Source organism: Rhineura floridana, chromosome 8 (genome assembly GCF_030035675.1).
Source record: "Rhineura floridana isolate rRhiFlo1 chromosome 8, rRhiFlo1.hap2, whole genome shotgun sequence".
Lineage (NCBI taxonomy): Eukaryota > Metazoa > Chordata > Lepidosauria > Squamata > Rhineuridae > Rhineura > Rhineura floridana.
In genome coordinates this window covers 127,349,259-127,362,680 of record NC_084487.1, presented here as the reverse complement: position 1 = coordinate 127,362,680, position 13,422 = coordinate 127,349,259, and the positions used below count along the sequence as shown (strand labels likewise).

Here is a 13,422-nt window from a genome sequence, read left to right as displayed (position 1 = left end):
TTGGGTTTGGATAGATCACATCAAAATATGTGTATTTCCAATCATTCTTTCCTATCTGAACATAATTTTATTTAAAACTAGCAAAGGATTTGGGAGAGGAAGGTTCTAAAGGTAGTTGTGACAGACATGTGTGTGGCCCCAGAATGTGATGGTGTGTAAGGCAAGTCAGAAGGAAAAGCAGGAGCACTGCCATAGTTGCAGTGGAGCGTTGGCTACCTCCTGTCCGGGGTAGTGTGGAGATTTTGTTCCTATCACAACATTGTCTCAATTAAGTATTTAGATTTTCTCATAGGAATGAACTGCAGCTACTCAAAAGAAAGTTGGAAGCTGCACTCATGTTGACCAGGTTCTCTAACCCTGTCCTGTTCCTGGTGACCTCAGTTTTTGAGAATCAAACCTACTCTCATCTTCAAACCCTTCTCCTAAAACCGCAGCTTGGGTTCTGTTGCTTGGTCATGCCAAAATACAACAGTAATGTTGGGAGAGTGGGATGGAATGTTGGAAATGTGCCATATTTATAGCAAGACAGACTTCCCGTGCAGACGTTAAATGATTCATGTTGTAAAGATATAATAGCAATATGCTGGCCAAAAGAGCTAACAGCTGGATCATTAATTGCAAATTGTGTGACTGGCATCATGAAAGTAATCTCTCTCTTATAATACTAGAACTCGTGGACAGCGAATGAAGCTGAATGTAAAAAGATTCAGGATACACAAAAAGAAATACTTCTTCACACCGTGCATAGTTAAACTATGGAATTTGATCCCAGAAGATGTAGTGATGGCCACCAACTTCAATCTATGGCTATCAAGCACAGTGTTCTGCCTCCATTGTTGGAGGTGGTAAGCCTCTGAAAACCAGTTGCTGGAAATTTCAAGAGGGGAGAATGCAGTTGCACTCAGGTCCTTCTTGCAGGCTTCCCACAGGCATCTGGTTGCCCAGCATGAGAACAGAATGCTGAGCTAGATGGGCCACTGGCCTGATCCTGCAGGGTTCTTCTTATGTTCTAATCTACATATGAATTAATGTCAGCCCTTCAAACTATCAGCCATGAAGCTCACTGGGTGACCTGGGGCCAGTCACTGTCTCTCAGCCTCAGAGGACAGCAATGGTAAACCTCCTCTGAATACCACTTACCATGAAAACCCTACTCATAGGGTTGCCATAAGTTGGGATCAACTGGAAGGCAGTCCACTTCCTTCCCCCCCCCGAAAAAACTTTATGCATGGTCCAGTTTGAGGGTTGCACTAGGATTGCCTGGAATTGGTCTTTAAAAAGCCTATATTATTTTGTTCTGGCTAGCCGACCCACCCACACATGCATTTTTATTAAGTCATTTGTGGCATACAGGGTGATCCAATGTTAGCCATACTCAGAGCAGCCCCATTGAAATCAATGGACAAGTTTATTTGAAGTATTAATATCACCTGTAATTTTTTTAAAGAAAAAAATGGCAGCTCTTTTTCAATTTACAAAAATTTATTGGCCCGGTGATTCTTACACACCATCATATTCTTTTCTTTTATTTAGTTTGTAACCTGCATGTCTACTAGACAAGAACTCAAGATGGCACACATGTCAGGATCATCTAAATCACAGTAACCATGTGTCTATCACTCATACTCCTGCGGATGATCACATGAAAACTAAATGACCAAACCAGATTATACTTTAATCAGCCTTATTCACTTACATCAAGGTAAATTAGGGACTGGAAACCTTTTTCAGCCTGAGGGCCACATTCCCTTGTGGCTAACTTTTCAGGAGCCATATGCCAATGGTGGGTGAGGCCACCCACACTCTTTTTCTCATATACACACCCACCCATTCACACACATGCATACCCACATATATTGCTTCCCTCACACAGCACACACACTCATTCAGTCAGTCAGTCTCTCTCTCTCTCACTCACACACACACACTTTCACTCCCCACCCCATGCAGTTAGGCTAAAAAAAAGCATTAAGAAAACTAGCACATTAGTGAGAATAGTTCTAGCCTAGCTTTTTGACCACTATGTGGGTGTTCTATTTGCAGGGAGTTAATGCAAAAGAGTGATCAAACACATGATTTCCATAAACCCGTATTTTAACACCTCAGCCTGGTAGTACCATCTCATTCTGCTGCACCACAGCCCATGTCAGCAGCACTGACCTCATAATGTCCCACAAAATCCACCCGTCCCCCATGACCACCCACATTTAAACGTTATCACAGCAACATGGGATCCATGATGTATAACTTCAAGTAAGCCAAAGTTTTAAACAAGAAAAACTGGTATGATTCAGTCCCATCGAACTCAATTACATTTAAAAGGTGCTCATTTTTGGCAGGATCGTTCAGTTCAGTTTAGTTGCAAGAAAGTAACGTTCACAACAACCCAATGTCCGTGGGCTTTAATCTCTACTCCCCCCCAGCCTCATATGCTCAAAAGATTAGAAGACACACACACCCCCAAAGTCTTTTTCATGAGAGCAGACTCGTTTGTCCGGTACTAGTTGTCTTCAAGAACCGGCTTCTACGCATTTACAACTGGTGGAGGGGGGGGCATGCGGAGGAGCCAGTCTTCTCCATGCAGTCCAAACATCTCGCAGCATTGCGGCTATTTCCTTACCTTGTCCACCATACAAAGGCAATGAAGCCAGAAAAAGGAGAAGCCGCAGAAGTTGGATCCAGCGGAGATCGTCCATCAGTCTGTAGCGAGAAAAAGTAAAATCCCGGGAAAAACAGCACAGAATCCCCAGGGAGTGATTGAAAACACACGCTTTCTCTCTGGCAATCTTTTTTTATTTTGTATTTTTGTTCCTACCACGCTATAAGTTGTCCTAGCCGCTCAAGAACGGTTGAGAAAGAAACAGCCGGGAAGGATTACCCCCCGCAAAGCAATTTTACAAAGAGTTAATTTTCCGCCCGCCCGCCTGCCATTCAATTATCCCGCTTGCAGACGTTTTAAGCAAAACACAGCCTGGAGGCAGGGCCTTTTAAAAGTCATCTGTTAGATCTAGGGGTGGTCCTCCCCCCCCTTTCTTCTTATTACAAAGTCTCTCTCTTCCCCCCCCCCAATTTAAGAACCTTTGGAGACAACCTAGCAGCTAATACTGTTTGTTCAGACTTCCCCTTCCAAACAGAAAGGGAATTCTCGAAATACCTACAGCGAACGCAAACCCCCACGCATACAAGCAGTAGCGTGCCGGAAAAGCCAAGACCACTTCCTAGCTGTCCAGCGGAAAGTTTTAAGTCTCATTTCTTCCTACAGATTGTCCTAAAGTTCTGAATTCTGCTTCTGCTTCTTTAAAAAGGGGTGGGCCCCACTAACGTTGCAATTAAATAATATGAACTTTACATACATATAATATGTATGTAATCCTAATATGTATCATTTTATTTATTGATGTATTTATTTATAATATAATAAGTATGCACATATATCTTAATAGCCAAGACAAAATCTGAAATAAAAATGGAGACAAAGGAAGCAATACTAACTTTTTCTAATTAAAGCAAACTAACTTAAACGGTATCTCATTCTTATCTTAAACAAGGTGCAGCATGATCTTTGGTCAAAAAGAGGAACTGGTCTGCAGCCCATCAATCTACCTCCTGTTGTGATGTTTGTGTGAGGATTAGATTAACTGAGGGTCAAATGTTATTTCAATAATACTGCTTGGCCCCCTCTGAGGATAAAAGTTCCCTGCTTGCACGTGCGGTTTACTCACCCCTTCCACATCAATCCTTAAGAGTGTTCTGTGTTTCCCCATTTACACAGAACTTGACTATAGCATCACAAGTGGCCAGCAGTCAATTATATACAAAACTGTATTTTCTATGTAAACATTTAATCTTAAACCAGTAAGCCCAAATATGTTTTAGTTAGCCAGTTTAATAGTTTAGTTAGAGAACTAACCCATTATGTCTTAGAGTACTATTAACTGTCTTGCTAGATCAGACCAGCATCCACTTCATCCAGCATTCTGCAGCAGTGGCCAGCTTTTGGGTTGATTATAATGCATGAAGGGATCATTTGCCTCTCCTGTTTGTCCCCAGTATCTAATCAATTTGGCTAAGGGTTGCCTTCTATTTTTTTACCCAAATATTTATGTCTTGACTGTGAAGGCTCAAAACTATCTTAGCAATTTTGTGTTTTGTTTTTGGGCTGTAAAAGGGTTGCTTTCCATTTTGCTTAGAGGCTGTGCTGACCAGGAGGGTCAAAGGTTCAGACCATAAAACTGACATAAAAGGAGGGGGGAATAAAGCTAACAACTAAGGTACAGAGAACCAAAACCAGAACTGAGTGGCCAAGAGGTTGGCAGGCAGTGGAGCCTGGTCCTTTAGGGTGAATGGGTCACTGCCCTACCAGCCTCAGTCTGCCCCCACCCACAGTCAGCCCCTACCATCCTGCCTTCTTAGTTACTTCCAGTCCAAGAGGTGGCAGCACTGGCTGATAGCTTCCTCTTTTATTGATTGATTGGTTGATATCCCACCCTTCCTCCCAGCAGGAACTCAGTGTCGCCATTGTAGAACTCAGCAGGGAGGAAGATGGCAGACAACACTAGAATTGGGTGCCTCTACCTCCACCTACTGTTGACTTCTCTGCCTTCTGCCCTACCAGTCCTAACGGGCACCAACCACAACAGCTGGGTGGGCAAGGAAAATAACGTATATAAAGTGAAGCTGATAAACAGAAGTAGTTAAAGCATGTTGGAGAAAGAGGAAAGAAGCCAGAGGGTTGCAGTAGACCCAGACTCCAGAAATAGCAAAAAGGTGAATTGATATGGCCAGAAACTTGTATTTGTGTAGGGCAGTCTAGTATATGCTAGGTATAAATTGATTTTTTTAAACTGTTTTGAAATTAGTGGGTTTTTTCCCTAAACAATAGATGTTTAAAGTACTACCTTACAAAAAGCTTTAACAGAAGCTAACTCTGTTTTGGTTTACTTTTGCCACATTGCCCAGTACAGAGAGTTGGCTGGGCCAGAAAATAAGTTCCAAAGGCTGTTTAGTGGAGATAGCCAGGGAATAAATATATCCTTTTGGTGGTAGCAGTGAGGACCAAAGAAGGGGGTGCTGAGCTAGCTGGTTTGCTTGCCTCTTCACCTTCTCACCACGCAGGCCAAGCCGGTGCCACTACATTGGCTACCATGCCTTTCTGAGCAACTCAACTGGTACAAGCACACACTGGCATTGCATACGTGGATGTATTTTCAATTTTATGCAAAGGTATCCATTTCCATTTTCATATTCTCGATGCCAGACTTCCTCAGGCTCAGGGAGCACAGCTTGAGCACTCAAGCGTGTTGCCAGATACAAGAGGTGGAGTCAGTCATCACATCATCTTCAGAACAGGATTCTTGCCCTTTTTCCCACATGTTTTCAAAATACATTTATTAGGTCTTTCAATTTTTTTTCACTAAGAGAAACAGTAAGTGAGACTGGAAGAACATGGTGGGGAAAAGGGGTAGAGGCTAACCCTTAAAATAGGGAGATAGTTAGGGAATGGGATTTGTGAAAATAGTTTGCTGCTCATGCTGAAATTTAACTCCTGGTCCTTGAGATCCTGAGAAGGAAACTAAACCCCTGAAATTTCCAGTCTAAGCCTGAGATGTGGCAGACCTAATTTTCAGAAGTTTGCTTATGTGTTTGTTGCCGCGCTATACAAATAAAAATAGCACAGACCTGAGTGCTCATTTTTAAAGGAGAAAAACAAATGCATTCATTACCACCTCAGCCCAAATCTTCACAGGGCATTTGCCCTCCATTCTGTTACTGCTGGCTCTATCCAAAGAGAAACCATTTAGAGGTAAAGTTGAACTATTGCAGAAGCAACAATAAAATAAACCTTCAGCCAGAACGGTGACTTAATGGAAATTGTTCTCTGTTGCCTTTACTCAGTTTGCTTCCAATATTAGCTCCTTTACTTCATGTGAAACTTGCAGGGTATCTGCCATTTATGCATGAAAACTCTCTTCAGGCTGGGCTTCTAATAACTTTTTTGTGTGTGATGAAATAAAATGCCTTGAAATTATACTGTTGATTACTGTTTCATACTGCAGGGTGAGATGCCGGAACCAAGAGCCAGACAATTCTGCTTGGCTTTGAAAGTTTTTGCTCCCCATGTCCACTGCTGAGCCACCAAGCAGAGCCAGGATCTGGCTCCTGATCTGCCAGGCACTGTCCCTTTCCTCTACCATTTATTCCTAGGCTCCCCCTCCCCATCTGCCAATTACCACCCTGGGCAATGGTAAACCCCCTCTGAATACCGCTTACCATGAAAACCCTATTCATAGGGTTGCCATAAGTCAGAATCGACTTGAAGGCAGTCCATTTCATTTTTTTTCATCAGCCAGGTGCCTTCCCTCTGAGTAGCAGGGTCTGACACTATTATGGTTACCAAACCTCAGAGGGAGACTACAGTACATATGTTTAAAAATGGCATGGGTATGATTAACTTTAAAGCCAATCATACATTTGATTGGCTAATTTATCTCATACCTGGCAGCTTACACACTACAGGAAATATGGAGTGCAGTTGCTTAAACTAGGAGTCAGGCATCATTTCCAGTAAGTATATGTGAAAGGAATGCACAGGGAATAATTTTCCAGATAAATCAATCATCAGGAAGCGGCAGCCTCATGCCTGCCAACACTGGTCACTTTTGTTTGTATTCAGTCTTACTTCATTCCAAACCCAAATACTTGAGCTTTAACAAATTCAATAATATAAAATTGCTCTTGATATCACTACAAAAACAAAAAAGTGTAGGCGTATCTACAGAGGACTAGCCTGAGAAGGCAATCTGCAAATGAAAGTAAATTATCCTCTTACTACATTTCTACAATTACACTGGCAAATTACATTTGCACAGGGCCAGTTCAGATGATAGGGGAACATAGGTAGCCTGTAAATAAAGTTATTAGGGCTGCAAGATTTGGTTGGTAAATCTGCTATATTAATTTATAAAACTCTAAAGGTCACCCCAGATTAATTACTGAACAGCAGTAGTTTTTTCAAAAATGTCAATAACGGTAGGTCAAAACAAACATTACACATGGCACCCAAGACCTTAAAAGATGCATTCTCTCTTGTCAAACATCAGACGATGCTTATTCTAAAATGGTGCCTGCTGTGATGGATGTATCATGTTAAAAAGTATTTTACATCAGAATTAATGCTGAATTTATATGCAAATGTATATAGAATAACAGCGATCTAAAGGGAGTGGGGGAGAACTGAGGCAGAGGAATCGCCACATCCAAAGTCCTGCCAGACTCATATCAGCAAAACCAAAGGTTGGAGAGGGCAGCATTTCTCCAGCCTTCCCCCCCATTTTGGGGGGTGGGAGGGAAAATCAGTACCCCAGCTCCAGGGATGCAGTACTTTCCCTTCATTCTGGGAGTGCTCTATAGTACACATGCTTTTGTACTGCAATTTTTTTTATAAGGGTACGAGGGTCAGGCTGCTGCATCCCATTTTGGAAAGATTTCCTGGTTGAGCCAATCAAGTTCTTTTGAAAGTGTGTTTAAGCTGTAATAATAATAATAATAATATAATAAACTTTATTTCTACCTCGCCCTTTTTCCAATAGGACTCAGAGCGGCTTACAACTAAAAAACAACACCATTAAAACATACAAAAGTATACAATTAAAATAGAATTAAACTATGAGAAAAATTAAAACCATAAAACATACGTTAAAAACAAGGGACAATTTAAAATAATAAGATCATAAAATGTAGTCACCAATCCTATGACACTTAATCCTGGTCGTTCTCTATCCCAAATGCCCGTTGAAATAAAACAATCTTTACTTGTCGCCGGAAAGACAGCAAGGAAGGCGCTGATCGCACCTCACTCAGAAGGGAGTTCCACAGCCTAGGGGCGGCCACCAAAAAGGCCCTATCTCGTGTCCCCGTCATATGTACTTGCGAAGGTGTGGGGAGCACAAGAAGGGCCTCACCTGAAGATCTCAAATCCCAGACAGATTCATGTAGGGAGATACGATCTGTCAAATAACCTGGACCTGAGCCATATAGGGCTTTGTAGGTCAAAACCAGCACTTTGAATTGTGACCGGAAACAAATTGGCAGCCAGTGGAGCTGTTGCAACAGGGGAGTTGTATGGTTCCTGTAACCAGCCCCGGTTAGCACTCTGGCTGCAGCCCTTTGTACCAATTTAAGTTTCCGAACAGTCTTCAATAGAGTGCGTTACAGTAGTCTAAGCGGGATGTAACCAAGGCATGCATCACCCTAGTCAGATCAGGCAGGTCCAGGAATGGGCGCAGCTGGCGCACCAGTTTTAATTGGGCAAATGCGTTCCTGGACACAGCAGTAATCTGGTCCTCCAAATTCAAAGCAGAGTCCAATAGCACACCTAAACTGCGAACCTGAGACTTCAGGGGGAGTGTGACCCCATCCAGCACAGGTTGAATCCCTATTCCTTGATCTGCCCTCCAACTGACCAGGAGTACCTCTGTTTTGTCAGGATTTAATCTCAACTTGTTTGCCCTCATCCAGTCCATCACTGATGTCAGGCACTGGTTTAGGACCTGTATGGCTTCCTTGGCTTCAGGTGGAAAAGAAAAATAGAGTTGAGTGTCATCGGCATACTGATGGCACCGAACCCCAAAACCCCGGACAACCTCTCCCAGTGGTTTCATGTAAATGTTAAATAACATGGGGGACAAAACTGAACCCTGAGGGACCGCATAGGTCAATGGCCAAGGGGTCGAGCAGGAGTCCCCCAGTACCACCTTCTGGGTTCGGTCCTGCAGGAAGGACTGGAGCCACTGTAACACAGTGCCCCCAAGTCCCATCTCAGCAAGGCGGCCCAGAAGGATACCATGAACGATGGTATCGAAAGCCGCTGAGAGGTCCAGTAGAACCAACAGGGACACACTCCCCCTGTCCAGTTGTCTGCATAGGTCATCCACCAAGGCGACCAAAGCCGTCTCTGTCCCATAGCCAGGCCTGAAACCAGATTGAAATGGATCCAGATAATCCGTATCATCCAAGAATCTCTGGAGTTGGGCGACCACCACCCGCTCTATTATCTTGCTTAGAAATAGAATATTGGAGACTGGCCGGTAGTTACCCAGTAAAGAGGGATCCAGGGAGGGCTTTTTCAGCAGTGGCCTTATAACTGCCTCCTTTAAGCATGATGGAATTCTGACTTGTTGTAGAGAGGCATTAACTACTCCCCTGACCCAATCAACCAGTCCCCCTCTGGTACTTCTAATGAGCCAGGAAGGACAAGGGTCCAGTACACAAGTGGTGGCACGCGCCGCTCCAAGGATCTTGTCCACATCCTTGGGCAAAACAAGTTGAAAAGAATCCATTTTAATTAGACAAACAGGCGCCAAAGTTACATCCTCAGAGACTGTATCAATTTTAGCATCCAGGTCGGAGCGAATCTGAGCGACTTTGTCTGCAAAGTGCCGTGCAAATTCTTGACAGCGGTCTGCTGAGTGGTCAGAATTACCCTCACGGGGGCCAGAACTTAAAAGCCCCCTAACCACTCGAAACAGTTCCGCTGGACGGCTCCCAGCAGACGCAATGGAGGCCGAGAAGAAAGATTTCTTCTTAGCCTGGACTGCCTCGGAGTAGGCCTTCAAATAGGCTCTAGCCCAAGATCAATCGGCTTCGCTCCGAGTCTTCTGCCAACGTCACTCTAGTCCTCGTCTGACACGTTTCATCACCACCAGATCCTTGGAAAACCATTGGGCCGGTTTGGCTCCACTCCGAAAGAGGGGATGCTCGGGAGCTATAGTGTCCACCGCCCTGGCCATTTCTCTATTCCAGAGGTCAACCAGCGCTTCAACAGGATCGCCTGCCAAGGTGACAGGAAAATCTCCAAGAGCCGTCAGGAAACCATCCGGATCCATCAGCCTCCTGGGACGGACCATTCTAATCGGTCCCCCACCCCTGCAGAGGTTCTGAGTCCCAGTGAGTCTAAACCCGACCAGGTAGTGATCTGTCCATGACAACGGGACCATCGCAAGTTCTTCCCCACCAAGATCACCGTCATCCCAACCAACACAGAAAACAAGGTCGAGGGTGTGACTAGCAACATGAGTGGGGCCAGATGATACTTGGGACAGACCCATGGTTGTCATGGAGGCCATGAAGTCCTGAGCCACTCCCGACAGAGCAGTCTCAGCGTGGATGTTGAAGTCACCCAGTACCACAAGCCGAGGGGACTCCAATACCAACCCCGAGACTACCCCGGCTAGCTCAGGTAGGGAGACTGTGGAGCAGCGGGGTGGGCAGTACACCAACAGAATCCCTATTCTGTCCTGGCCACCTAACTTCAAGTACACACACTCGAACCCTGAGAACTGTGGGAGAGGGCACCTGGTCCGGGGGATGGTGTCACGATAGACCACTGCGACCCCACCTCCCCGTCCCCCAGGTCTCGCCTGCTGGTGTACTGAAAAACCAGGTGGACAAAGCTGGGAGAGATTAACCCCCCCAGCTTCATCCAACCAGGTCTCCGTAATACAGGCCAGGTCGGCATGCTCATCGAGGACCAGATCCTGAATGAGCATCGATTTTCTGTTCACCGACCTGGCATTCACCAGCAGCAGTTTCAACCCAGTCCCTATGTCATTTGAAATGTTGCCAAATTTTTAAGCATTGTTATTGACACTAGGGCTAAAATGCTGACTGATTAGCAGTTTTCAGAGCAACTGGTTTTAATGCTTGTTCAATTGTTTGCAACGGTTACGGGATCAATAAACATATTTGACATACCAACATTCTGGGAGTACGCTGGGGCAATGGGAATGTTGCCCAACATCATTTTTGTCTCCTTCAGCACAGCACCAACAGCCTCAAGGAGACTTCTATAGGTTGTCCTCCTACTGCACCTGTGGATGTCCCTTTCCACTCATGAAAGGAGCCACAATAGTCTATATCCCTCAGGACCCTTCTCAATTACCATAGAATGTCACATTTAATTGGTCAATCAACTGATTAATTGGCTGAGATTTCTTTAATCCCAATTTTTATGAGAGCCAGTGTAGTGTAGTAACAGAGACTATTATTACACAAAAGGCTTAAAGCTGCTCTTGCAGCCAGAATGATTATCCACATTAGAAATGTCTCTCCTCTGCTTTCTTCTCCACATTATCAGCAATCAAATGTTAATATGAGAGAGAGAGAGAGACAGACAGACAGAGATTCAGTATTTATTACATGAAAACAGCCTCAGCTGGCCTGTGAACCAGGAAGCCTCTTCCCTCTGCCATGAACCAGATAGGTAGCCTGAGGGTAAGGTCACTTCAGGTAGCCTTGGGCAAGCTGCTGTCTCTCAACCACAACCCCTCCCTTCATCCACAATACAGGTATGATTACTGGCCTACTTTACAGAGTTGTAAGGATCGCTGAGATAATTTAACTGTACTGTGTTGAACATATTAAAACTATATAAATGCTAAATAATACATGTTTGAGCCTCTCTCTCTTTTTATTTCTGGCTATGCATGTGAAAGCACCAGTTCAGACTAGGGTTGCCAGGTTCATGGCCTGAGACTGATCCTGTATCTTTAGAAGAGAAAGTCAGCCAAATGCAGGTGTTCTTGCAACACTGAAATGAGAAAAACCACAAGGTGGAATTCTCCCTTCCCCCTGCCCAACTTTTAAAGATACAGAAGACCTCTTGGGTGCCAGGCCCGGCTCCAAGAGGGCTTCTGTATCTTTAAAAGTTGGGCAGGGGGAAGGGAAAATTCCACCTTGTGGTTTTTCTCATTACAATGTTGCAAGAACCCCTGTACTTGGCTGACTTTCTCTTCTCCTAAAGATACAGGATCAGTCTCAGGCCATGAACCTGGCAACCCTGGTTCAGACACACATGGTTCAATGTATGTTGTCAGTTGCAAAAACCATACTATGGAAATAAGGTGCTATCTTTGTTTTAGGTTGCCCATTCTCGGAGCCTGCCAACGTGTATCGTTACAATGTGGATGTGTCATCAATGCGCAGTGTGGGCAAAATATTTTATCTCAAATAACAAAAAAACATAATTGAATACCTTTCCAGATGACAAAATTATTTTTAACTAGTACCAATCTAGCACCAGCAGAGCAATATCCTCTGTCCAAGCAATTATTGGGGGCATGAGAATAGGTTTGCTTCAGGGGATATAATTTGTCTGTTTTTGTTTATGTTTGGGAATATACATGTCAACACTAGGGAGGATGGAATATACAGTTTCGAATCAAAGAAAAGAGGGAATAGTGTAAAGGTTTATGAAACAGCAGGGTATTGTTGCTTAGGTAGGTATATTGTTGGTGATGTTCACAAGTGTTCTCTCTTCTCTCCCCATCCCTTTAAAAAAGCTACTTAAGTGCTCCTGCACTGGAACGGTACAGAACAATTCACAGAATGGCAGGGATATGGGGTAGAGAGTGCTGTGCATCAGAGAACTATGCATCATATGTCATGGGAATTAGTCATACAATCTACATTACATACTACTAATGAAATAGACTTTTGCTACTATACTTTACTGGTAAGCAATGGCGGGAAGAAAATACCACAAAAGATTGGGCCTAATTTTAATTTACAAAGACAAATCCAATGCAACTGGAAGCCAAATGCTATCATCACCTCTTTTGTGTATATCATGTATCCACAAAATTCTGCCCATTTAGTATGTTGTTGGCTCACAACATACTAAATGATCACACATATAAACAATTCAAAAACGTATTAAGAATTAAATATAATCAAAACATCAATACCAAAATAAATCCATGCAACGTTATATAAAACAATACAAATTTGCTCACCTAATTCAACACTGTAAAACTAAACAGGAAAGAGAATAACATCCTACAGAGAAATAAAATAGGTCTCCTCTCTCAATCACTTCCCCATCTTTGGGGATGCAAAGATTGCTAGTCCTCCTTCAACACCCATATACCCTCACAGTTTTGATATTGCTCACTCTCTCTCCAAACACTGTCCTCAAACCACTTAGAAACCACGAGCCAAGTTTGATTTGACCTGCCCCGGACTGCCAGTTAGCCTGCTCACCTTGTGCTCCATCCCCGTCTTCTTCCCCCTTGGCTGTGTGGCGTTCCCCTTTAAGACCTCTTTGAGACAGCTGAGAGTAATGGTCAGCTGAAGGGATGTAGCTCATTAAAAAGAGGGGGGAAGCATAGTGAATTATGTCTAAGCCTAGATATACTTATGTTTGTTTTACTTTGTACTTACAATAAAGTTTTTATTACCTACTTCGTGCTTCACCTCTTAGTCACAACATATTTGGTGATGAAAGATGGCTTTTGTATCACTAAACCCACTGGTACCTTTCCTTCAAAGTCCAGGTGAGCCTCCAATTGCATCCCTTGTTTGGATTCAGATGTACGAAAACTATCTGCTTGCAGCTAATGACATAGAAATCTCTGAAGCAAGGAA

General features: G+C 43.7%; 1 protein-coding gene across 7 annotated transcripts in view; it reads right to left on the bottom strand.

Annotated features, from left to right (window-relative positions):
* Nucleotides 1-13,099, bottom strand: part of FBLN1 (fibulin 1) — a 133,782-nt gene extending 120,683 nt beyond the window's left edge. For 2 of the 7 annotated variants that reach the window (XM_061582442.1, XM_061582446.1), the window contains exons 1-2: nt 13,039-13,099; nt 2,621-2,700 (exon numbers count right to left, since the gene is read on the bottom strand). In XM_061582442.1, coding sequence (XP_061438426.1) covers nt 2,621-2,696 — 76 coding nt within the window. In that variant the 5' untranslated portion in view covers nt 2,697-2,700; nt 13,039-13,099. Of the gene's footprint in view, nt 1-2,620; nt 3,069-3,158; nt 3,265-3,722; nt 3,749-13,038 lie in introns of those variants that run through there. The other 5 variants (XM_061582441.1, XM_061582443.1, XM_061582445.1 and 2 more) reach the window with 4 other exon arrangements.
* Between the last annotated feature and the right edge of the window lie 323 nt (nt 13,100-13,422).